At 49.1% G+C, this 26,237-nt stretch overlaps 1 protein-coding gene across 1 annotated transcript in view; it reads left to right on the forward strand.

The window, feature by feature from the left end:
- Positions 1 to 25,537, forward strand: part of RNLS (renalase, FAD dependent amine oxidase) — a gene marked incomplete at both ends in the record, with an annotated part of 53,273 nt that extends 27,736 nt beyond the window's left edge. Inside the window, 3 exons of the mRNA XM_082286338.1 lie at positions 14,618 to 14,791; positions 22,222 to 22,397; positions 25,340 to 25,537. Coding sequence (XP_082142464.1) covers positions 14,618 to 14,791; positions 22,222 to 22,397; positions 25,340 to 25,537 — 548 coding nt within the window. The remainder of the gene's footprint in view (positions 1 to 14,617; positions 14,792 to 22,221; positions 22,398 to 25,339) is intronic.
- Positions 25,538 to 26,237: the final 700 nt, after the last annotated feature.

Here is a 26,237-nt window from a genome sequence, read left to right on the forward strand (position 1 = left end):
GTTTGAAAGCAATCCAACACGTTTGATCAGTGTCTGTTCACTGACGTGTCCCAGGCTGTCCGTCGCGCTCTGTGTTGAGCTGGGTCGCTCAGGTGACAGTAAAGCACGTGTAGGTTCCCCTCTGGCACTGCACCAGAGAAATTCATTCAGGGTTTGCAGAAACCATCAAAGATGGAGCCCCTGTTAGTTAACCACCTGCTTTTGAAAACTTTTCTTTCCAGTTGTTGCCTCTTGAAGTGTTTTTCTGGAGCTGGCTGATCCTTTTAGTGATGGGAATTCTCTGTCTAGAGAAGTGCTGAGCTGCCTTAATTATCTCATCTCTCGGGCATCTTTTTCTTCCAGCTCCTTTTTAAGGTCAGAATTTGTCATTTCAGGATGCATCTGATGAGTATTGTACACAAATTTAAGCTCTCCTCCTCCTTGCTACTCCAGCTTCCTGCATGGAAGGTACAGATCGTGCAGGGCTGCCCACTCAGGCAGACTTTGTGCCATTAGCAAATTTCCATCGCCATTTACTTTTCAGCAATCAAACTGTTTGTACACTTTTAAGCTTCTTACCAATCTCTGCAGGAAGCCACTAAAAATACCCACTGGCAGCTCCTCACCCATTTCATAGGATCAGGGAACCACAGAATGATTTGTGTTGGAAGGGACCTTAAAAATCATCCCCTTCCAACCTTCTTGCCATGGGACAGGGGCACCTTCCCACCAGACCTGGTTGCTCCAAGCCCTGTCTGAGCTGGCCTTGAAAATTTCTGCATTTGCTGTGTTTTTAGTGTATTTTAGCATCTCTCATCTCCTGGTGGGCCTGAATCATTTTTCAGGTTGGGTTGTTTATTGCCTCAGCCTTTTTCTGAAAAGGTAGAATGAACTCAGAACTCGCTTGGGACTGGTGGTGGTGCAGAGCATTCAGTTACAGAATATAATAACTTTTTAAGGTACTTTTGGTGGAGAGATCTGTCATGGTTCTGCAGTTCAGAAGAGTAAATAAAACACAGCATATCTGGGAGGAGAACAGCAGCTCTCTGGATGATTCTTTTCAGCAGTTGCAGTGGAAATCTTTAAAGAGACTTTCAGACATTCAGCAGCGGCCAAGGCAATGTTAATTCTTAAACCGCGTAATCGAAAAGAAAATACCCTGCCAATTCAGTAAAAGGATTCATCCCATTGTTCCTTCTAAATTTAGGGAGACACAACATCTGGCATGGGAACGCACAGAAGTGTCTGTTAATCTCAGTTGTGAGCCTTCCTTCTAGTCTGCCTCTCTCTGGAAACCTCAGTTCTGTGCTTTCCTCGTTTACTTCAGGTTTCTCTTGATCCATCTTTCACTTGCTTTTTGAAAACTGGTTTTCCCCAAACTTTTTTTTTGTTTGTAAATCTGTTAACTCTGCTGTATTTTCCACTGTCTTTTCCTCCTGTCCTAGGGCCTTGTTTTTAATGTTATTTTCCCTCTGTACCTACTGCCTTGATTCCCATCTGCCCTTGTGCTTATCTCCCTGCTCCTTTATCCAGTTCCTTCCCTTTTCTCTCCTGCCTATCCCTTTGTATCCACTTCAGATTCTTCTGTTTGCCGTGCTGGAACACATCAGAAATTATGTTTTCCCCTCTCCCTTGCCCTTTTAGTTACTGAAATATGCACATAAGAATTCAAATGGGCTTCTAAAAATAGTAAAAGGATAAAACTGTTTGTTTCAGCTTTTCAGTCCTTGCTTTATTAGAACTTCTGGGAGGAAAGGCCCAGAAAGTCCAGAACTAATTCAGCTGCAGGGAAAAAACAACAACAAAAAAGTGAAATAAAACGCAGAAAGAAACGTAGCCATGATCTGTATGATTAAAAACCACCCATAATAAAACAAAAGCCCTGAATCTTGTGTGTGCTCTGTCTATGGGTAGTGTCACTGTGGCATGTGTAATCCTAAGTGGCGTTTTATATCCTGGGTCTCTTTATTTATGTGAGGAGGTTTGTTGTGTTTTTCACAGTTCTGGTGGTTGATATTAAATTAGTGAAGAATTGGTGTGAGTTCAAAAAAAGGAATGGTTTAACAGGGCTGTTTTTAGACAAGATGAGAGTCACGTAAATTGTAAAAAATCTGATGGATGAGAATTTCTTCCTGCAGGAAACGTCTGTCTAGGCTGGCAGTTGTCAAGTCCTGGCATTTTCTATTGTCCAGTAGATTCTTCTTCCCCAGCAAGAGGATTTGCTTTATAAGAGTGCTTAGGTGATTTTCAGATGACAGAAAATGGATTTGATTTTTTTTATTACCATCCTGTGCATGATATTATGGATGTTAAACTTTAAAATCCATCCAGATTTGGATCTGTAGATGTTTGTGACGTGATTACAAAGATCCCCAGCCCTGTGATGCTCCAGTGTTACGCAGCTTTATCTCAGGATGAGGATTCCTGAAACTGCGTGTCCCAAATTCTCCTGAACTAATTACTACAGTGCAGAAACCTTCTAAAAATAAACTTTCTGATTAGATACTAGGTTTCATAATAACTTTTCTCTTCAGAAAAGTTGTATTTTCCTCTTGAAAGAATGAAGTTTTATGGCTTTATTTCCTTCCCCATAAGTACTGGTAAGGCAGACAGGCACATTTACTGGCTGCTTTTAAAAAGTGTTTGGGGTGAATTAAAGGCTGACACAGGGAGCTATTGGACATGAGGAGGCAAACGATGACAATCAGAAAGCTTCTAGTGCCAGGTGGTGGAGTTCTGTGTTTGCACAGGCGCAGTTGTGGCGGGCTGTATTCAGCAAGTACTTGTTTTCTCTGGCGCTTCGGAGGGAAATGAGTGTCTGTGCCTTGCGTCACCTCTCTGAGCACCTCTCTGCCTCATACCCTACTCTCTTCCCTTCAAACCTTCTGCAGCTCCCTCCTGCTTGTCTTACAGGTATTGCCAAACCAAGCACAGTTCTCTTGGCATTGTCTTAGTGAGGTGAGAGCTTCCCCTCTGAAATCATTTGTATGCCTTTGGAAGCACCGGCTTGAAAGCCTCATTGGGAGTTTAAATTACATTTAAATGGATTCAGTGTTTAAGCTCGTGATGAGAGGATTTCTCCCAACAGTAGAAAATCACAGACTTCCTCCACATATAATTTAGTCCTTTTTTTTTTTTTTTTTGCAACTGTTTGTGTGTGATTTGTCATGAATTTTCTAGCACCGCTGGCACGTCTCTGTGCCAGTGCCTTTCCTCCCTTTCTCATCCTGGTCCTTTTGCCTTTTACTCAGGGGTCACATTCCACAGCAGGTGGTGACATGAGCAGTAGGATTTGATACTTCTTGAGTGTTCAGCTCACCCATCCAAGGGAGGGGACAGAACTTTATCAGATGGGGAAAAACAGCTTCTTGCTGCAACTCTGCTCTCCTGAGGGGCTTCAGGATTGTCACAGAATCATAGAACATTAAGGAGTTGGGAGGGACCTTGAAACTCATCCCATTCCATCCCCCTGCCACGGGCAGGGACACCTTCCACTATCCCAGGGTGCTCCAAGCCCTCATCAGGATAGAGTGGAAATGAGCAGAGCTGGTAGAGGACCCATCTGAGGATGGTAAAAGACAGAGGCAACTTCAGGCCAAACCCCTGAAACGAAGAGAAGCAGCCTGGAAGTGTTTAAGCTAAATTGTGTGACAGATAGAAACTCACAGTCATTAATAATACTGAAAAAGGGAGGCTGTTTATGATGAATTGAGAAAACAAAGCTTAGCACTGAGAATTAGCAGTAGAATAGACATCCAGAAATTCCCTACAGATGTCTAAGGTCACTTAGTTCCCCAGCAACCATTTTTCTTAAGTAAGTGAAGCAGCAGACAGACCCTTCAGTATTTAACAGTCTTTCCTTACCAGTAAAAACCATATGGGAACCATAGCTGGACTGTCAGGGAGGGGGGGTGGCAGCAAACCACTGCTGGCTGTGCCTTCCACTTCAGCTCTGGGAAGCACATCATGGTTTGGTTTGAACACTAGAAAACCTGTGCCTGGGAAGGTGACCGGGGTGCAGGGCAGCGTGGAGGGAAAGGAGGTGGGGCAGAAGTGGCCTCTGGGGCTCCTCTGGGGTTCCTGCTGTTGGTGCAACCCCTGGGGGTGCTGGGGCCACCCTGGTGTGCCTGCAGTGCATGCAGCGTGCCAGAGGCTCCAGAGGTGCCATGCAGCTGTGGGTGCAGCGTTGGCTCCAGAGGTGCCATGCAGCTGTGGGTGCAGTGTGCCAGAGGCTCCAGAGGTGCCATGCAGCTGTGGGTGCAGTGTGCCAGAGGCTCTAGAGGTGCCGTGCAGCTGTGAGTGCAGTGTGCCAGAGGCTCCAGAGGTGCCATGCAGCTGTGGGTGCAGCGTTCCAGAGGCTCCAGAGGTGCCATGCAGCTGTGGGTACGGTGTGCCAGAGGCTCCAGAGGTCCCATGCAGCTGTGGGTGCAGTGTTGGCTCCAGAGGTGCCATGCAGCTGTGGGTACGGTGTGCCAGAGGCTCCAGAGGTCCCATGCAGCTGTGGGTGCAGTGTTGGCTCCAGAGGTGCCATGCAGCTGTGGGTGCAGTGTGCCAGAGGCTCCAGAGGTGCCATGCAGCTGTGGGTGCAGCGTTGGCTCCAGAGGTGCCATGCAGCTGTGGGTGCAGTGTGCCAGAGGCTCCAGAGGTGCCATGCAGCTGTGGGTGCAGTGTGCCAGAGGCTCTAGAGGTGCCGTGCAGCTGTGAGTGCAGTGTGCCAGAGGCTCCAGAGGTGCCATGCAGCTGTGGGTGCAGTGTTGGCTCCAGAGGTGCCATGCAGCTGTGGGTGCAGTGTTCCAGAGGCTCCAGAGGTGCCATGCAGCTGTGGGTGCAGCGTTGGCTCCAGAGGTGCCATGCAGCTGTGGGTGCAGTGTGCCAGAGGCTCCAGAGGTGCCATGCAGCTGTGGGTGCAGTGTGCCAGAGGCTCTAGAGGTGCCGTGCAGCTGTGAGTGCAGTGTGCCAGAGGCTCCAGAGGTGCCATGCAGCTGTGGGTGCAGCGTTCCAGAGGCTCCAGAGGTGCCATGCAGCTGTGGGTACGGTGTGCCAGAGGCTCCAGAGGTCCCATGCAGCTGTGGGTGCAGTGTTGGCTCCAGAGGTGCCATGCAGCTGTGGGTGCAGCGTGCCAGAGGCTCCAGAGGTGCCATGCAGCTGTGAGTGCAGTGTGCCAGAGGCTCCAGAGGTGCCATGCAGCTGTGAGTGCAGTGTGCCAGAGGCTCCAGAGGTGCCCACAGAGTGCACGGCCAGGGGCATGGAGTGACTTCTCGGCAAGGGCTGACTCAGTGGCCTGGGATTCCTCAGCCTGGAAGGGATGGCTGCGTTGTGTTAGGAGTGCACAGGCACTGGAAAGCTCAGTGAGGCTCTTTGGAGTGACTCAGAAAATGTTTTAAAAAGCAGAGGTCCAAATAGAGGTAATACTATTAGTCTGGCCTGAATGGGGGGGCAAAACAAAATCCCCTAAAAGTCACCCCAGGGGGGTTCTTTTCAAAGTTGAATGCTGTTCCTGTGACTTTTTGATGTGCACAGCTCTACCCTGTATTCCTTCCTTCTGCATGCTCCTGGTAATGAACCAGATGCACTTTAAAAAGAGAATAAAATATGTTAATATCTTGTCTTAAGTGGAAATTTCCAGAGGCCAGCTGAATCCTTCCTCAATAATTAATGCCTGAAAGCATTTTCCTCCAGTACTTATTTAAATGGAAATAGCTTTGGTGTCCGATATTGTAAATCTGCATTGCACTGCCTGCTTCAAAGGGGCTGACCTGAGCTGGGAAACAGGGAAGTGTTTCCAGGAGTCTGTCTTTACTGGGACCCTGTGGGACACTCCCAGTTGCTGTGTCCCAGCCCTACAGGTCGTTAGGGTCTTCCACGAGGAGCTGCAGCCCAGAAGCCACAGGCACCAGGCAGATCTAATTCAATTTATTTATGTGTTTCTTCTGCCTGAGTCACAGCACGGAGCAACAATCCAACCTCTTGCTTCGCTGCCTTGAAAAGCTTTTAATGCTATTTCAGCAACTGGTGTAATATTTAAAGGAAATAAATCCTCTTGGCTTTATTATTCAGCTCAATGCTGTGTACAGTAGGTGAATAAGTTATTTGCTAAATGTTTTATGATGGTGATTATGTAAGTAATGAGCTTTTACATTTTGGCACCAGAGAGTACCAGAACTGCGTGTAGTACTTCATAACTTGATGTAGGAAGGAAGCTTAATTTGCAAATTAATCCAGCTTCATCTTCCTGCTGTGCCGTGTCATTACAGAGGACTTAGAAGAGCTTCCTTCCTACATCAAGTTACAGAGTAACTTTTGCAAATTAATCTGCAAATTAATCCGGGGGAGATGTGACAATGAGCTTTATTTTTTTATAGCCAAACTTTTCCAAGCCTCTTACCTCAAAGGTAAGGTCTTAAATCTATGCAGAGATCCCTGAATAAATCACATTTTCTCCAAGATATCTTCAGTTTCTGTCCACATCAGTGCCAGCCATAGGAACTAGTGGGCTCTGTGAGAATAACACACTAAAAATGGGTTTCAGTATGGAAACTGGATTTGCAGTCCTGCTAATCAGAGTGACAGGATGGCCTGCCATGTGTATAATCTGCATCTCCCTCTAAATGCTTGCAGAGCAGGAGCTGGAGAGGACATGTGCATTTTATTTCTAATTTGGCCTTTACTGACTCATTTCTTGGGGTTCTTTCTAAGTGGATCTGATTTCAGGCATGTCCAAAATCTCCTGGAAAGTTCTGGGGATCTTAACTCCTTGCTGGAAGGAGTTACTCTGTGCTGGTGGCTCCACAGCCAGACAGAACTGGAAGAAATTTCCCAGCTGAAATGTGGGCACTTTGAACCACGGCAGGACTGGCTTCCTTTCCCCAGGCAGGTTGTGCTGTAACCACAGGGAGGCTTTGGATGGTGAAAAACACTCACTTATTGTCTTCTCCTGTAGTTTTACTTGCGTGTAAATGTCATATCCTGTTCTTCCCGGGGTGGAAGCTTAGCAGAGGTTCATATTTTCGAGTGCCATTGACTCTGGATCAAAACCATGGATGCAGTAACCCGCGGGGAGTGGCATTTCCGTGCTGTGCTCTGTGGGCATTGCAGTGCCAGATTCTTTTTGAGTCTTTCTTTTTCGGCTTGAGAGACAGCTTCTGCCCTCACAACCCAGTCCTCCAAACAACCAGGCTGTAAAGTTATTTTCTTCATTAGTAGAAATAGAAGAAAATGTGAATCTAATGGCAGCACCTGCATTAAACCCACCTGAGAGTGAGCACGCTGGCTGAAGAGAGCAGTGTGGAGCTCCTTGGCTGTGTGTAATGCAGGGTAAAAATAAACTGTGGCATTGGGGATGGAGGACAGAGGTTTGCCAAATTTAAAGAATTGAATTGACTATTAAAAGTAACAGAAAATATTATCGCTTTGGATGAGAGGGGGTTTTTTTTGGTAAAAAGTATGAGTCAAGTGTATAAGTGTTTGGCAGAGATCCCATGGAGCATCTCCCCTGGTTCCTCATCCCTCCTCCTCTTTGTCCTTCCTCCAGGAGACAAGAGTGGGTGGCTCTCAGCCCCTGTGCCAGCTTTGCCCCCTGCTCTAGAAAAGCTGTAGTTCCATTTCTCTGTTGGTTCAAAGGTTCACTTGAACATGTGCAGTGCTGCAGGAGATGGGTGTAAATGTTTCTTGTGAAAATACCAGGTTTTAGTGTAACACTGAGTGAAATACTGAGGACAAGGAGCAGTGGCCATAAACTTAAACACAAGTTCCACCTCAACATGAGGAAGAACTTCTTTCCCTGGCGGGTGGCAGAGCCCTGGCACAGCTGCCCAGGGACGGTGTGGAGTCTCCCTCTCTGGAGACATTCCAAGCCCACCTGGAAGTGCTCCTGTGTCACCTGCTCCAGGTGACCCTGTCTTGGCTGGGGGTTGGACTGGATGATCTCCAGAGGTCTCTTCAACCCAAACTCTCCTGTGATTCTGTGAATTCCTAATAATCTCGTCAAGAGCAGCTGGTGGACAGTTATCCAGGCTTAGCTCTCAAAATCATAACATAAAAAACTCGTGCTGCCTTTTTTTCCCCCAGCATCTCTTTTCCACTTCATCATCTACATTTCTGAATATGCCTTTCCTTCACGTGCCACAGACTTCAGATAAGGAAGCTTTGTGCCAAGTGAGCCAGGGCTGCAGTGATTTGAAGTAATTATTCAAGTCCTTATTGTTGCACACAGACACAGAGGTGAGCGATGGATTATCCCAGCAGTGGGGAGAATATCACAACAGATACCTGTGTTTAGTGACCCTTTCAGTGCAAACACAGCCATGGCTGTCTTTAACTGTTATGCTGCCTTTTAAAAAAAACCAACTTTCTGAGCTGTTTGATAAGGAAGCTGGACTGAAAACCGAAGCCTTTCTCATAACCTCTGCTCCCTCCTACGCAGAGCAGCAGCAGGAACAGGCTGCATCTTGAAGCGGTCCAGCGCGGTGGCAGAGGGCCAGTGGCATGGTCACTCTGCTGAGGGGGTGGCCTGCAAGGCCTGTGCTTTGTCCCCACGCAGCTGGAGAGCTCAGGGCAGCAGCTCCTGGCTCTGGAGAGCAGTGGGAGAGGCCCCTGCCAGCCTGCTGAGGAAGGAGAGGTGGCCATCCGAGGAGGCTTTGTTGTGTGAAGGTCGGGATGATGTGCCAACCTGAGTAAGCCACCTCCCGAGCAGAGCTGCGGCAGCTGTGATCGTAAACGGCCCCTGCAGGTACTGTCTGAGCTGCCCATTCTGATGGGTGAATCTCTTGAGATGCCTTAACTTGATACCTCAGCTAAAAATATCTTTGTAGCCGTTGAACCACAGTTTCCTTCTTAGCTTTTAGAGTAGCAGTGGTCACTGGGCACTCGCAGATGCCCCATCACCAGCGGTGTCTGAGGGATGCCTGGGGATTTGCTGCAAGTAAAGTCTTAAGCAGAGCAGTCCAAGGAAATCACAAAGCCTTTTGGGGCACAGGATCAGTGGTGGGGTTACTGAGAGCATAGCTGTGAGAGAGGCGGGTGCTCACTGAGATAAAGTATGGGAAAAAATGAAGAAAGTGGAGGGCTTCAGGTCCTGAAAGCTGCAGGGTGGCTGGGCAGTGACAAAGTCACAAAGTTCAGGCCAGGCTCTAATGGTATTCCCACCAAAGCTGAAGCTGATGGGTTATTAGAAGAATAAGAAGTTTACAGTAGCAGAGGTTAAGACTAAAAAGAGCAATCTTCTCCTGAAATAAAAAGTCCAGCATGCTCTTATTTTGCAGTTTTAACTGCACTTTCATTCCTTAAAAGTACTGCTAAAGGGTTTTTTTTCCTTGCTGCTTCGGTGGCTGGTCGCATCTGTTTATCTCTAGATTTACAGTCACCTTGGCAATACCTCAGTAAGTGGTTTGGAACATATTAGGCAGTAGCTGCTGTGCACTAAAGCACAGGGTAGTTCTGGCTGTTTGTTACCTTTTCCTGGAGCTGCTGATCATTGGGATGCAAAACCCCTGTGCCACTCGGCAAGACTGGCTGGTGAAACAAAGGGTTTTCCCTCTCACCCCTGGCAGTCTTTCAAACCAGGATCTCAGTTTCTTTGCCCAAGTTTGCCCACACACCCTTGTGGTCATGCAAGAGCTGGGTACAGGTGGCCTGGCTGCACTCTGATGTCATGTGGTGGCCTCAAGGGGAGATGAGTCTCTGCAAGCTTTCAGCAGTACTGAATTAGCAATAGTGAAACTTTCCAAAACAAGCGTTGTTTTAAATACATCTCACATCGCAGCATCTGTTTTTCCCTGCAGTCCTGACATGGTTTCTCCCTGCCCCCAGCAGCCTGAGCCCTGCACTGTCCATCGTGTCTCTTGCCCATCTCTGCTTGCCCAAAAGCGCAGTTGGGAGCCCAGCCCTTGCTGGAGCCTCTGAGAACTGCCACAAGCTGGTGGTGAAGGATCCAGGTGTACAGTCCTGCAGTGCCTCTCTGCAGAGAAAGGTGTCTTCAAACTGCCAGAGGGCAGCGATGGATGGGATATTGGGAAGGAATTGTTCCCTGGCAGGGTGGGCAGGCCCTGGCACAGGGTGCCCAGAGCAGCTGGGGCTGCCCCTGGATCCCTGGCAGTGTCCAAGGCCAGGTTGGACATTGGGGCTTGGAGCAGCCTGGGACAGTAGGAGGTGTCCCTGCCCATGGAAGGGGGTGGAAAGAGATGATTTTTAAGGTCCCTTCCAACCCAAACCAGTCTGTGATTCCATGACATTGCAATCTCCTCCTGCACTTTCTGGCAAAAGAGTAAAAGTCCAGGATTAAGCCTTGAAGGCCCCAGTCGGTTCTTGGCCGTTGGAGCAGCTGGGTTTATTTTTGCCTCCCTGGCTCTGTGGTGGGAGGCTGGGCTCCCTCCTGGATGCCTGGATGGCAAGGTGCCCGTGCTCCCAGCCTGCCAGCTCCAGCCTTGGCTCTCCTCTGTCCTGCTGGCCCTAATGGGATCTCTGGGTCCGCTCCTTCCCACAGCACGAGTGAGGCAGTGAGGTGACATTAAAGCCCTGGAACGGCAGATAAAAGGCCCTGGCTGTATTTATTGAGTGCTACAGATAAGTAATCCACTCTGCTGTCAGTGTCTGGAGAAACAGCAAATAAAGTATACATGGCCCTTTGCTTTGATGTGATGAAATCTCCAGAGGACACTCACTTCAGTGGCAATCGCAGTGCAGCTGTAGCTGAGTCTTGCAGTGGAAAATACAAGATTTTCATGTCTTCATGCATTGCTTTAAAAATATCACTATGGTTGTATGCTGGGCAATCCTGTGTTCTGAAAGCTAGGGTCGGTGTGGTTTTTTTCCAAAATGTTATTAAAATCATCTTAACCGTTTTTGTTGGAAGGGGAAAAATTAATAGTTATTTTGTGGTTTCATACCCAGCGTTAAAACAACAGTCTGGTTTTCATTTAAACCAATAAAAGTATGGAAATTCAAAATGAAGGTTCTCTCCATGTCCTTAGATCAACTTGTTGGCCTTGCTGAAATGCATAATGGATGGAGCAGGGGAAAAACCTCAATCTTACAACTCTTAGCTTTGTTTTTGCATATAGCTCAGCTTTTTTTTTGCTGGATTTCAAATTTGACGTCACTGTCTTGCCTGTCTTCTCAAGCTATAAAAACTTCCTTGGTTTGGTAAATGTGCAGCTGCTTAGAACCCAGTGAACTAGAGACATTATTTTTTTAAGAACCTAAGCAGTAGTGAAGGAAATTAGTTAGCAAACACACGTCAGTAACTGAACTAACACACTTTTAAATTTTGTGGTATAAAGATGACTGTTTGGGATGATGGGTTTTAGTCGGTTCTGGTTTATGGTGTGATCAGAAAGAGACCAGAGGCTCAGCTGGGGCACAGAAAACCCCAGCCAGCCCCAGGGAAGCAGCCCTGCGATGGGGCCCTGTGTGGTGGGGGATCCCCATGCCCAGAGATGCCCTGACACAGCCCCAAGGACCTGGTGCAGCTGCCCAGAGCCTGAGCCTGGCCATGAGCCCTCCTGTTTCTACCCAGCCAGTTCCCTCCTAGCTCTGGTTTACCTGGGACAGGGCAGGGCTGAGTCTGGAGGAACCTTTTTTCACAGAAAGGGTGCTCAGGCCTTGGCAGGGGCTGCCCAGGGAGCTTTGGAGTGCCCATGCCTGGAGGTGTCCAAGGAAGGGCTGGAGGTGGCACTCAGTGCTCTGGGCTGGGGACAAGGTGGGGATCGGGCACAGCTTGGACTCCATGGGCTGGGAGGGTTTTTCCAGCCTCAGTGGTTCTGTGACTGTGTGAGCTCCTCAGTGTGTCTGGGGTTCACATCTCTCCAGGTGAGCAGCCTGTCACTGTCCCCAAAACACCTGCAGGCTGTCCTCAGCCTGGCTGTTATCCCATCTCCTCCAGGCTTGGAAAAGTCACTTCTTCCCGAAGCTGTTCCTTCCCTGGCTGCTGTGAACGAGCTGCCCTGGCTGTTTACAGCCCTTTGGCCGGGGCAGTCACAGCCCTGGAGCTGCCTGCCTCCCCTCTTCTCCCCTCTCCTGGGCTGCTCAGCTCGGCTTGTGCCCTTCCTTCCTGTACCTCCCTCATCACTCCCTGGCCTAGCTCCACGTGTGGGTGTGTATTTACACCTGACAAAATCACAGCTTATCCTCGATCCCCTCCCTGCTGTCCAGCATCCATCCCATGACCCCTAACACCTTCTGAAGCTGTACAGCTTGTGGAGACAGCTCCATAATGACATGTGAAATCTCAAACGAGGTACTTCAGAGCCAACTGGCCACCTCAGCTTTGGCAGCACTGAGTGTTGTGAAGGTCAGACATGCTCAAGGGCTCCCTGTAGTAAACCTGAAGCAAATTCCCACCCTGAGGAGCAGGGAAGCTCAGCTCCATCACAAGGAATTTGCTCCACAGGCTAGAGGAGGTCTCATTTATTTTCCTTTCCCCAGGGGAGAATGAGTAGCCAGAGTAACCTGGACAGAGAATAGTGTTTTAGATGGGATGCTACAGCTTCCTATTTGCTTGTTTATAGGACTTCTGTACCCTTCTGAAGCACAGCAAGAATGTGCAATACTTTGTGATTGTTTGTGGTGGCTGTGAGAAAGGGGCCCGGTGGTGATGGATGTGCCCAGCTGGGCACAGCCCCTTCCTGAGAGGGGCCAGGAGGGGGTTTGTGGTTGAGGTCTGTCCCCTCTGCTGTGCTTGATGTGTTCAGCAGCAGCTCTCTTCCCTGTCTGGGCTCCCGTGCTCTGCCAGGAGGAACTGGGACGAGCCCCAGGGAAATGGCTCACGCCGCTGTTCCCGCTTGGAAAAGAGCCCCGGGATGGTTCCCGGATGCTGGCACCGCGTTAAGCTCAGGCCTTGAGCGGGAACTTAGGCCAGGGAACATTTCCAGCAGGGCGGGATGTGCTCCTGCTGGCATCCTTTCCTGCAGGGCAGCCCTCCAGCCCGCCCCACGGCCCTGCTTAATCCCCCTCCTTCCCCTCCAAGCCACACTATGAAATCCCCCCCGTCCTGAGGGCTGCAAAAGCTGGAGGGAAGCTGTGGAAGGGGGCAGGGATGGAAGAGGGTGGGGGTGAGCTGGGGGGGTCCTGCCAGTGCCTGGGTCAGCCTTTGAACAGCACGGAAAACCGGGATGAAAGCCAGTGCCCTGCCTGGGGCATGCCAGGCTGCTCTGGGCCTTTGGCATGGAGCCCCCGGCACGCAGGAGCCCTGGGTGGCCTTGGAGTAGATCCTTCTTGGAAAGATCTGAGTGCAGGGGTGAGGTGAGAGGCAGCTGGACCCCTCAGCACCTTCTTGGGGGGAGAACTGGAGAGGGAAAGGAAGCTTCTTCAAAGCCCCTCTTGCTCAGCCAGTCCTGCTTCCTCCCTCCAGCAGCTCCACCACCACCTACTGCCAGATGCCGTGTTTCTCCTCCTTCCCCCTCCCCAGGTGTTGTGGCTTGGTCACTGTTTCTTTCTGCTCTCCCCATTTCTCTGTTCCCCAGCATATTTGTGGGGAAGATATGGAAAAAAACTCCCCACATTTTTTCAGGTTTCTTTTTTATCTTGGGGACATTTCAGGGTTGGTTTCTGATGGGATTTGGGGTGGAATCCGACTGGTGTGCTGGGCATTAGGTCAGGCTGGTGGGGGAGAGCAGCCAGGAGCCTCAGCTGGGAGAGCTGTCAGGACACAATCCTGTGCCGTGAGCTTTGGGATGGCCTTGCTGGGGCACCGTGCTCCCTTCAGCCCAACCCACTGTGGGATGAGCTGTTCCTTTCTTCACGCAGCATCAGCTGAGCTGCTGTCTCTGCGTGTCCTGCTCTGGCTCACAGAGGCCTTGGACATCCTTTCAGTCATGGGAAGAGGGATGTGGAACTGAACTCCACAATTAGCCAAGCTGTTGGATTTCTCTGTGGTATGAAATTAAATAGTATTTGAATGCACGCGGTGGGGCTAATGCTGCTTTGTGCAGCTTTCTGTGAAGATTATGAAATCGCAGCAAAAAGCAGATCTTACTGTAATTAGAAGATAGAAGAGTTAATCATAGGGAGGAATTAGGATTCATACTTGCTCTGAAATTTTCTAAACTGCTTTAAAATACCTTCAGCTGAAGGAGCTGAACTTCGCTACGAACCTTTTGTGTGCTGAAGTGCAGAGTTTTCTTCATTCATTTGAATTGCAGCACAGAAGTCACAGGGCTCTTTTCCCCAGAGGTTCAAGAGTCTCTGAGTTCATTTTGTTGATATGTGAAGTCATTTTGGTGTTTGTCGAGCCATACAACCATTTACTTGATGTCCTTGAGGCAACCCAAGCATTTTATCGCTATTTATTCGCCCTCTGAGAAAAGATTTGAAAAAAAAAAGTCACTGAAGTCATCAAAGTTTCGAGTCAGAGGCAACTAGGGAAGGGTTGGGAGCAGCTGGGGGAGGGTTGTGTGTGAGGGACACATTCTGCATAACGCACCATTAAAACTTCATGAAGAGGTGTCCCAGAAAAAAAATACTACAAAGCACTAAGCTTAATATTAAATTCTTAGTTTTAGCAGTCTGGTCATTTTCAGGAAGGATTAATCAGCTTAACTGCAGCATTCCCATATTTGATGTTCTGAGAGGAGAGGGATTGTCTGATTTTCTTTTCTTTTCCTTTTTTTTTTTTTTTTTTTTTTTTTTTTAAATATTTTCACAGTAATTAATGAAAGCCAAAAGCAGCAACTGGAATCTGTGAGCTACTCATCCCGCTACGCCCTGGGACTGTTTTATGAGGCGGGGACAGGGATTGCTGTCCCCTGGGCTGCTCAGTACATCACCGATAATCCCTGCATACGCTTCATCTCCATCGATAACAAGAAGCGCAATATAGGTCAGTGCTCCCATTATTCCCCTTACACACAGCCACAATGGAGGGTGTAGATCATGAGAAATGCTGTTTAATTGAGTGTTGCTATTCTGAACAGAGCGAGTATTTAGCTCCAAGCCGCAGCGGATGGCGTTTCATGTCACGTTTGGCCTGGAGTGAAGCACACAGTGAGAGCAGGCCAGCCCTCAGAGGATCAGCCCCCAGCACGTGGCTTGTGTTACTGTGGTTATGAAGCCCGTGTCGGGGGATTGGAGACATCAAAATGTTGCTATTCCAAGAAAGAGCTGGGGTTCCTTTGTTTAAACACCGATCCATGCACGTGCCAGCTTGTCTCCCGCCACCCGTTACTCTGCAGCTCCTGCTCTTTCCACCAGGCTTGGAAGGAGGAATGAGCTGGGTAATTGGGGCTGCTCAGCCCGGTCCAGAGTTAGCCAGGGTGCTTTTATGCTCAGGGAGAGGCCCTGAAATGGCTGCACGTGCTTGCTGAGGTTTGGAGAATATCCCCCAAGACAGACCCTTCTCCTCCCTTTCTGGAAGATGCCAGTTGAGGAAGCGTGTGTTTATTAACTGAGTTTCATGTGCGGCAGTGTGGTGGCATGGACTAGCTCAAGAAAAAACACTTGCAGACCAGTCAGAGTCACAGAATCCAGGGTGGTTTGGCTTGCAAGGGACCTTAAAGACCCAAAGTTCCACCCCCTGCCATGGGCAGGGACACCTTCCACCTGTCCAGCCTGGCCTTGGACACTGCCAGGGATCCAGGGGCAGCCCCAGCTGCTCTGGGCACCCTGTGCCAGGGCCTGCCCACCCTCCCAGGGAGCAATTCCTTCCCAATCTCCCATCCATCCCTGCCCTCTGGCACTGGGAAGCCATTCCCTGTGTCCTGTCCCTCCATGCCTTGTCCCCAGTCCCTCTCCAGCTCTCCTGTAGCCCCTTTAGGCCCAGAAGGTGCTCTGAGCTCTCTCCAGAGCCATTCCTTCTCTGGGTGAACACTGCCAGCTCAGCCTTTCCTTGTAGGAGAGGTTCTCCATCCCTCTGTGCGAGCACAAATTCCTTGTTTTCCTTATGAATTTAGCCTGTTGATCTGAAAAGAGTGAAAAGAAAACAGAAGAGTGGCTGGACTGGCCAAAATAAGGATGTATCCACCCTGATGTGCTTTCTCCGGCAGGGACTTACGGTGAATATGTTAAAAAACAAGTGTAAGGAAAGCCAAATATGAGTGATCTTTTTTCTCTGGCATTCTCTCCTTGTTGCTGACAGTGTTCAGCTGGAGTTTTTCTTGCATCTGAGATTCTGTTGCCATTGTTGTGTTCATCAAAAAGTACCTGGTAGCTAATAGCACCTACTGATATTATCCTTACCAGTGTCGTGGAGAAGTTCACCCATCCTTTCCCAAATTCACCCACCCTTTCCCCACCTCTTTGCACATGTGGTTTCAAGGCCCCAGCACCAAGAACAACAAATACGGAACTTCAGTGGTATTATCAAACAGCTTTGCTGTCTCTGGATGCAGTTGAACCAAGTACAAAGCACATTATTTGGGGCACATTGATAACAAATGCATAGAAAGCACCAGAACATCGGTGTTGACGCATACCTTTCTCACTGAAATTTCCTTTGAATTGGGGAAGAGTTCTGTTTGTGTGAGCAAATTTTTCCAAGAACAAATTGTGTGTGTCTCTTCTAGGAGGCAGCCTTTAGACAGCACAGGCAAGGGAGGCTGAGGGTGAAATTTATTTACATGAGAAGTCCTGCAACCAAAACACATGAATAAAAAGTTCCTTTATGCTTGTTTCAGCACATATGCAAGTATTTTGCATCTGCTTTTTTTCTCTCCGTGCTTCTGACTGCCCTCCAGAACATTTCAGTGGGAGGCACAGCAGCACCTCGCTGTCCCTTTTATCTCCACTCCGCTCATCGATCTTCCCGTTCTTCCGTTCCTCAACCTTGGTCATTTGGATCCATCTGAAGAAGAGGGTGGTGACAACCAAAAAGTAAATGTTTGGAGAAAGCAGAACTGCTGAGATCTTCCAGGACAGTCATCATTCCCCAAAAGCCGTCCCTTTCTCCGGTTGTTTCTTCACCTGATGCGTCCACAGTTAATGGAGGCTTCTCTCACCCTCAGTGCCACCTCAAACAGTCACTTTTTAATAAGCAGCATTGAACAATAGAGAGCCAGAGGAAAGCTGGTGGTGATCCCCTGCAGGGGGGGGTTGGAACTGGATGATCTTCAACCCATTTGATGATTCTGTGATGCTGTGAGCTTTCTGCTGAGGGACTCATATATGTGTATGTAACACCTCCCTAAAGCAGGTAGTCCGCCCCTCAAAGACCAAAAGGGAAAGTGTGGCCCTCTCTGTGGAAGCCCAGACTGTCCTTGTCACTTGTCTGAGACGTGGCAGTCCCTGCTTTGACTCAGTAAAGCAGAGACATCCCACTCACGTGCGTTTCACATTTCCCCGGTGGAACACAAACCGGCCTTGCTGTTAAAGGGGGGTGGGTGTGATGAAGCAGCTCCTCTGATGCCACCAATTCCTGGTGTGTAATCAGGAGCCTCCAGGAGGGAAGGCTTTTTCCACCAGCTGAGGATCCCAGCTGCTGTTGGTAGAATCCCATCCCTGCCTGCAGGGGTGACGTTACGTAAGGAAGAGCCCACGAGAAGCGTGTGCTGAATTCCCCGTGTGGTGCGCATGAATATTAAACACTTTGTGGGATTGGCTGCCTCGAACACTCCATCCATATTTATACCGGCTCGGGGGGACAGTGGGAATTCTCCAGTATAAATTATTTCTGGAATACCGCAGTCTTTGCATCTCCCTGCGTTCCAGGAGGACTAAAGATAGATGACACATAAAAGTGGAAGTGGTTCCTTTCTTTCGCTCCAGGATTGCGGGGTTATGTAATTTAAAGGGAAGATCCGCCTTACAGGGCTTTAGCATCCGTGTAATTCTCGAGTATCCTCTTTAATTTTAAAATATAGATTCCTTTCCTTCCTGAAGTAAGAATTTTTAGGAAGATGGAGGAGTTAAAGAAGTGTTTAAGTTTTTGCCTCGCTATGCAGCCAGTTGTGCCGTAATCCCCTGCCAGCCCTGCCTGCCTTTCAGAAAAATAATCAGAAACTGTTGGTAAGGCTAATGAAATGCTGGGTTTCTGAATATAAAAAAGTCAGTGCTATTCTTTCCCTGACTCCTCCCAAATGTGCTTTGTCAGACAGAGTAGATTTTATTCCAGGGAGAATATGGGACCTTAGGGACCATGGGAATTTCTGAGGATAGCTGGGGAAGCTCACTAACCGTCCTTCCGAACAGCAGTGTGGCATTTTGAAAGTGAACCTCCATCTCTTCTTGCTTTCTAGGTGTAGCAAAGTTGATCACTGCTCTTTTTTAAACTTTTAGATAGGGTTTTATGAGGCCTGCACATTGACTTCTCTTTTGCCGTGTGTGATGCCTCCCGGGGAGCAGGGATGCAGCTCCAGCCTGTCCAGAGGTGTCCAGCTTCTCTGCTGCCCTCCACACTGACCCAGCAGCATTTCCTTCTGCCAGGGTTTGTTTGGTGTGGCAGAAGCCCTTTCCCCTCCCCTCCTGCTACCCAAGACCAGAATGGGGTTCAAATACCAAAACACATCTCCCCTGGGAGATCAAAAATTCCTGAGGGTCAGGAAACAACCGCATCTCGGTTTCTGTCGGGATCTGTTATGGCTCCAGGTTTTGGGCAGCAACGTGAGACAAACACTCCCTGCTGTTCCCCTGAAAGGAGGAGAACATTTCTGTGGGAGATGCGTGCCTCTCACATCCACAGACAGTTCTCTGCTGGAGACTAGGTTGTAACCCTTGGCACTCCTGAGCGCTCCAGCAGTCGTGGCAAACGATCTGCCCTTGAAGCTGGCCCCACTTTTGAGCAGGAGGTTGGGCTAGAGACCTCCAGAGGTTCCTCCCTCCCCCCCTGAGTTCTGTGACTCTGAGGCAGACAATGTTCTGGTGAGGATTCACTGAACACACTGATAAACGAACTGGGAAGTGAATCTAAGCAAGCCCCTTGGCAGTTCTTCAAGCCCTGTCCACTTTTGCTGCCCAGCAAGTTTTAATGTTAGCACAGCTGAACCAGTTACAATCTTCCATCCTCTCTGTGCATGTTTTGTGGGTGCATCTGTGCAGCTTGCAAATTGAACTGCAGGTTGTGGCTGCTTGCTTTTATACCTTTATGAAAGTAGATCTCCCTCTCTCGAGGGTCGGTGGGTCTGTGAGCTCTGCAGAGTCTGTGAGCCACAGATGTGCTCTACAGTGGCCCTCAGACATGATTTTCTCTCCTAGAATATTATTGTTTGGGCAAATCCAGGTGTCTTTTGCTTTCTTGGGGATAGCAAGAGTTATAGCTGCTTCTCCCTGTCTTTGCCAAGACTCCTCTGGCAGTCAAAGAGCAGGTGGGTCCTTCTTAGGGTACCCCATTAATAGAGTCCCAAGAGCACTGTGCTCCGTCCCCGTCCTGGCATCCTGAAATCCCTCTTACCTGCCAATTCCTCCATTTCCACAGTTCCTTTTCTAACTTGTCACATTCCCAGAACACGATGGATACCATCCTGACCATTCCCAAATGGACCCTGTGGCTTTCAGGCTCTGGTGGTGTTCTCTCTGCTAAGGGAACTTTAGGCCTCCGTGGATCCCAGGGATCACACCTCCTCTCTAAAATTCCTTTTGCATTTAGGGACTCTGGACCCTGACCTTGGCATAGATTCACCACAGAAAAGTGGATTTTGTGTTTTGCAGGAAGAAGGTTTAGGTGGGCGGGTGCTCCCCCGCGAGCTTTCTCCAAGAACACGTCTTGTTTCACTGTTTTAGTCATCATTTCGTATGGTTTATTTCATCGTCACTGCTCTGTCTCCCTCCTTCCCCAAGACTGATGGTAAGGAGGACGTGGCCACCACAGGAGCTGACTTTACACCCTTAGTGCCACCTGAGAACCTGCCAGAGCAGGAGGAGATCCCTGTGGGAGGACTTGGCACCATGGGCTGTTCATGTTCTCACTGCCTGGAGCAATTCACCCACGAGCCTTTTCATGGCCCTGTGACAGTGACAGCAGCTGGACCAGGACACCACAGTTCTGCACTGAAAGTGTCACTCAAACCTCAGAGCCACCTTCCTGACACCAGATGTCCTTGGGCTGCGAGCTCCTGTGCTGGGGGAGTGGCCTTGGGCTCTGTTCTCTGTGCTCTTGTCCAGGGCACCTTTTATTAGCCCCATCCTTTTTCTGGAGGAGAGTACTCCCAACAGGCTTAACCCTGTGTGAATTCTCACTGTCAGCAGTCTGTCGTTCCCTTTTTCCACACAGCCTGTGTGGTTCCTCCAGCTGGGAATTGATGACGAATGTTGAGACAGTCCCAAAACGTTCAGAAGCTGATAGCTCCTGCCTTCTGCTCACAATCCAGAAACCTTTCCCCTCATTCCCAGGTTCTAGGTCAAGATGCAGTTTTCCACCACTGTCCCAGGGGTGCTCTGCTCACACAGGAAGGGGCTGTATCCTCATGTCCAGCTGGGATTTTCTCCCGTTGCAGTTGTGCCCAGTTTGTCCTGTTGCTTTGAGCTTCCGAGAAGAGCCTGCCTCTGCCATCTCCGTCACCTTTCCTTTGGGATGTGCAGGATGCAGTTAGAGCCTCACTTTTCAATCCCCCACTTAATTCTGCATATATTCAATCTCCTGTCTTTGCAATTCCTCCGTTTCCCGGATCCCTGTGTGTGGTTGCAGACCTGCTCAGAGGGGAGGACACTTCTCAGGGCGCTGATCAGACTGATGGTCCCAAGCTGGCTGCTCCATAGGCCCAGCTGTGCATGCCAGTGAAGAGAAGAGAGGTTTGAAAGGAGGTGGGCGTTGGCTGGAATCGTTGGTGAAATCGTGGGTGGGATCACTGGCTGTAACAAGACCCAGCAAGCAGTAAATACTTATTTTATTAAAATGCTTTGGCATCTTTTAATGAGCCTTTTCGTCAAGTTTATGCGGAAGAATTTGCCAAAATACCACGTGCACTGTAATAAATCCCAGTTAACCTCATAGGCTTCCCCACTTGGTCTTCTGTCCCTCACAGTGTCTGTGGAGAGACAACAGAATACCTGGTTTCTGCCCCAAAAAGGGGAAGGAAAATCTGAGTAGCGTTGGCGATGCTTTTCCAGACATCTGGAAAAGCCGATGCCCACTGAGATACGTCCTGTGGTAGCTGTGAAACCAGGAAACATCTTCCCACCCTTTTTGCCACATTTTCACAGTTTTCAAGAGCAAGGGTTGGCTGAGCTGGCCCACCCAAGAAAGAGACTCAGAGAGGGGATCCTTCCGTAGGAATTCAAAGCTGTGGCTTTCACGCTTGCAGATCTGGCACTGCTGCACCTCTGAAGTGGTCAGACCAGGACAGAAAGCTCGCCAGAGAAAGGCATTTTGGTTGCCTTTGGAAGGCTGGAATGTGCCATCTTCCCAGAGGGCATCTCCAGCTTGAGGAGCTGGAGAGAAAGAGTTTATCAAGCTTGGTGCCTGGCAGCCAGAATGGTCGGAACGTGTTCAGCCTCCTCTTTCTTTGTGGGTGCCTCGGTCATAAAGCGCTCGTTCGCCAAAGCGCAAATCTTTGTCCAGGAATGCGCTAATCCAAGCAAAGGTTTAACCAGGAAGGGCTTTCTGCTCCCCAAGGAGGGAGTTGCTGGGTAAGGGAGTGAGGGGGAATCACTTCACTGAACAGCCAGCTCAGCTGAAATGCAGCATAACCCAGGTCGTGTCCTTGCTCCGTCCTGCTCGTCGGAGTGGGAATGACTCACACGAGGATCTGCTGGGTCCTCATCCTGCCTTGGCACGGGGAAGTCGCTGAGCCCAAAAATCCCCTAATCCAGGCAAATTCTCTGGCTGCTGGTTGTTAGGCCACGTCTGTAAGGTGACAAGCCAACAAGCCAGCGGGGACAGGAGTCACCTGCTGCAGAGAACCTGCAGCAAGCCCCAAATGGAACAAAGCCTGGCCCTGTCCAAGTCTGCTGGGATCAACATCAGCACCTGAGCTATGATTGCATGTTCAAAAGATGAGAACAAACTTTTGCGATAGGACAAGGGGTGATGGTTTTAAACCGAGGGAGGGTCGATTTAGATTAGATAAAAATCCTAATTTTTTTACAATGAGGCTGGGGAGGCCCTGGCACAGGGTGCCCAGAGAAGCTGTGGCTGCCCCTGGATCCCTGGCAGTGTCCAAGGCCAGGTTGTTGCAGAGATTGTCCTCCTTGACTTGTGTTCCTGTTGTGAACAACCTGTGTTGTTACTCCTTGTGCTTTTTTCTTCCCATCTGGAAGAACAGGGGGGTACCACAGATATTTTTGTCCCTACTCACTCCTAGGCTGGAGGCACAATTGTCAGCACGTGGGGAAGGCAGGCATTAATGAGCAATCCTTCAAAAGCTGCTCTCTCCTTTCTCTCAGAGTCTCCTGAAGCTGGGCCCTCGGTCGTGGTGCACACGACTGTGACCTTTGGAAGCGAGCACCTGGACTCAGACCCTGCAGAGGTGCAGCAGATAATTCTCAGTCACCTGCAGAGGATTGTGCCCTCCCTGCCTAAACCAAGCAGCATCAAGTGCCAGAAGTGGAGATACTCCCAGGTACTCCCTGGTGGGACCAGTCAGCTGGGAGGGCCTGCTGGGGCTGTGCTCTCCATCCTCAGGGAGCAGGAGGGAAGGGGATGGTTGCTCAATACCTGTAACACATTGCTCCACACAGCTGTGAGCAGCATCCAGGGCTGGCCAACAAAAGCCAGGTCATTTTTAGCCATTTTTTAACATTGTGGGCCTGGCTCAGCAGTGAGTTATGCAGCTCTCCTGGTAAGCAGGGGTAGGAGCAGCGTGCAGGAAGGAAGTAAATCCCACGTAATTCGGTGGGATTTTTGCTGGGATTTAAAAAACATGACTCAATCCATCCCTCTGCATCCAGAAGTATGTGGTATTACTAGCAGAATTCCCACCCTACCACAGAAGAGCAGGAGTACAGATGTACTAATTGTTATTATTTGATTTGGCCCAGCTCAATTTAACAGAATGTTATGTGAGAAGTATGCTAAAGTAAACTACCTAAGAGCAATAATAGCAAAATGTGTATATTTTGCAGTCCTCTTCTAAAAATCTGAGGAAATTGTTGGTGATTTCCTAAAATTTGGAGTGTATCTCCACGTTTACCCAAAGCCTCTCAAGTTGAATTACATCGGTGAATTTGAATGTGGAGGTTGATGCAAAATACTTACTTTTAAAGCAGTCCCCTAAAAATTTTTCCTTTTTTGAAGTTGCTGGGGATGGCTGTTGTAGAGTCTGCTCATACCCCTTGATCTGCATGCAATTGGGGAACCTGGCCTCGTTAGCACAGAGCTCATTTTCCTGCGAGTAAAGTATTGGTGGATTGCACAAGCGACCTTAGCACGGGTATTAATAGTTATACAAAACACATCAAAGTCGTGGTGTGTTCTCTGAGTTCCTCTTTATCGGTTCAGGGGGATATTTTTGGGGGGGAAAAGCAAGTGTCACTGTTAAGGTTCCCTGGTTGTGACATGTGGTCTCTTCTCCTGCCTTACCTGCTGAGAACTGCCAGTGATCACGGGAGCTGCAGGGGGGAGCGGGGAGAGGAGTCGGATCCAGCTCTGGAAGGGGTTCCCAAATCCCATCCAGCTCCTGCTTCTGTTGCTGCTGCCAGCCAGGGCTCTGACTCCAGCAGCTGCTGGTGCCACAGGAGGAATTATCACCAGCCTGTAATTTGGTGGATGAATGTCAATGTGTCATAGGTTGCAAATAAGTCCCTGTAGGTCAGACCCGTTATCTCAATGAAGAGATCTCTAATGCCACCCTATAAAGTAATCACTGCCTAAATTAAATATCTGGGCAGAGCTCCCTCTTTCTCCTAAAGCTCTCTTTACTTTCAATTATAATAAGCTGTTGCCACAGAGGCCGAGGGAGCTGATAAGATGGGTGCATCTTTCCCCTGCCTCTTTTAGATGGGATTTATCCTACTTGTTAATTAAATCCGGCTGTAACATCCTTCACATGGCCAAACACAATCCTGGGATTAAAATGCAGACATTACAATTATCCATGGCAGATGAGGGATTAGGACTTCCAGAACTCTACTGACACTGCTTAGCAGCACAGCTGCAGTTCTGGATCCCCTTGCTCTAATTATGGTGAAGGCACCATTAGCATTCAGAGCCAACAGCTTCCCAACCCACCGTGTGTCTTTGGCAGAGCCACTTTACAGGGAATTACTGAGGCTGGAAAACATCTCCAAGATCATCAAGTCCAACCTTTGACCAGGTACCAGGAGGGGTAGGAGCTGCTTGGTAGAGCCAGCATCAAATAAACACTGGGTAGCCAAGAGGGAAGGAAGCTCAGAAAGCCTTTTTCTGCCAAATCTTTCTGCATTGTTCATACTCTGATCGATCTGTGAGAAAAATTCAGGAATAAATTAAGTACTGACTTAAAACTGGTCTGAGGGAGGGGCTCTGTCTGGATTTGCCACACCTGGATAGACTCTTCTGTTAAGCTGAATAAAGGATAAGGGCTTGCAGGTGGTTATTTCAGCTAATTTCCTCTTTGCAGAGATGCTAACACCCAGTAACAGAAGGCGCAGCCAGCAGCATGAATGTGGGTGCTTTGCAGCTCATCCACCTTTGGCAGTGGCACAGAATGGCTTGGCAGTGGCCAGCTGAGGGGACATTTGAATCAGTGGAAAAATCCCCTGGATTTAGCAAGATTCCTTGGAAGCTGACGGTCCCACCAGGGGATACAGCAGTGGTTTACTGGGTGGAAATCCAAGAAATGAGCAGTTGTACTCTTCTGTGTTAGGCTTTAGCAGGTTGGACAGCAGCAGGAATTTCTGCATGGAAAGGGTGCTCAGGCCTTGGCAGGGGCTGCCCAGGGAGCTTTGGAGTGCCCATGCCTGGAGGTGTCCAAGGAAGGGCTGGAGGTGGCACTCAGTGCTCTGGGCTGGGGACAAGGTGGGCATCGGGCACAGCTTGGACTCCATGGGCTGGGAGGGCTTTTCCAGCCTCAATCATTCTGGGATTCTGTGATCCCAGAGACAGCAGGTTCCCTTTCCTGTGTTGAACCTGTCTGGGATTTTCCAGGCCCTGCTTCGCTGATGTGAGATCACCCTCACACCTTTCTAGATCTCTACACCAGGGCCAGACAATTCAGTTCTGCTGAGACAGGCTGAGAATAAAACAGAACAGGCTGTGAAGTTTCTCAACTTTCACACACAGTGAAGTTTTACTCCGATTATTTAACTCCCAGAAATAAGTGTTTTACTGTGGTACTTTGATGGTTAATGTTTGGATCTGCCTTTTGGGATGGGAGGCCGAGCTGGATGGGGTTGGAGATGCCTGAGACAGTGGCAGGTGGCCCTGCTGATGGCAGGGGGTGGAACAAGATGATTTTTAAGGTTCCTTCCAAGCCAAACGGTTCCGTGGTTCTGTGATGTGCTTCTCAGGAACACAGATCTTTCTGGTGTGACATTCAGGTAAATGAAATACTCTTCCCACTCCCTTTCTGTCTGTCATTTTCAGGTTACCAGAGCTGTACCCAATTGCCCAGGACAGATGATTCTTCACACTCAGCCTCTCCTGATCTGTGGGGGTGATGGATTCACGCGTTCCAACTTCGACGGCTGCATAGAGTCTGCCATGAGCCTTGCAGAGGCTGTGAAGCCTCACTTACAGCAATTTCAGAGTCAGGCTGCTAAACCTCCTCTAGATTTGTTATGAATGTTGCTGTGAAGGATTGAATTTAACATCAACATCATCTTGCAAAAAAAAACAAATAAAGGAAGATGTATCGATGGGCTGGAATAATTATTGGGATGGAATTACATTGAATTTTCCAGGATCTGTGCTGGGAGAGGTTACTTTGATTGAAGTAAGGCTTTCCCTGGCTTTGGGCAGAGGCACGGAGCTCCAGCATTTTTGCCAGGTCTCCTGATACTTCTACAGCCCGTGAAAATTATGTCAAGGAGAGGAGCCTGACTTGAAGCAGCACAAAAATCCATGAAGCTGCAGAGTTTATTCTTTGGAAACTCCTTATTTACTCCTTGTCCTAGTGCTGGGACACAGGGAATGGCTTCCCTCTGCCAGAGGGCAGGGAGAGATGGGATATTGGGAAGGAATTGCTCCCTGGGAGGGTGGGCAGGCCCTGGCACAGGGTGCCCAGAGCAGCTGGGGCTGCCCCTGGATCCCTGGCAGTGCCCAAGGCCAGGCTGGACATTGGGGCTTGGGGCAGCCTGGGACAGTGGAAGGTGTCCCTGCCCCTGTCAGGGGTGGCACTGGATGGGCTCAGAGATTACTCAGAAATCCTTTATTTATTCTAAATTTGATTTTAACTTGCCCTTCCTCTTAAATCACGTGTCACAAGTCTAGTACCTCTGTACCACGGCACTAAAAATAACAAAATGTAGCAGACAGAATTTAA

The sequence above is a fragment of the Coloeus monedula genome, assembly GCF_965178545.1.
Source record: "Coloeus monedula genome assembly, chromosome: 8".
In the NCBI taxonomy this organism is placed as follows: domain Eukaryota; kingdom Metazoa; phylum Chordata; class Aves; order Passeriformes; family Corvidae; genus Coloeus; species Coloeus monedula.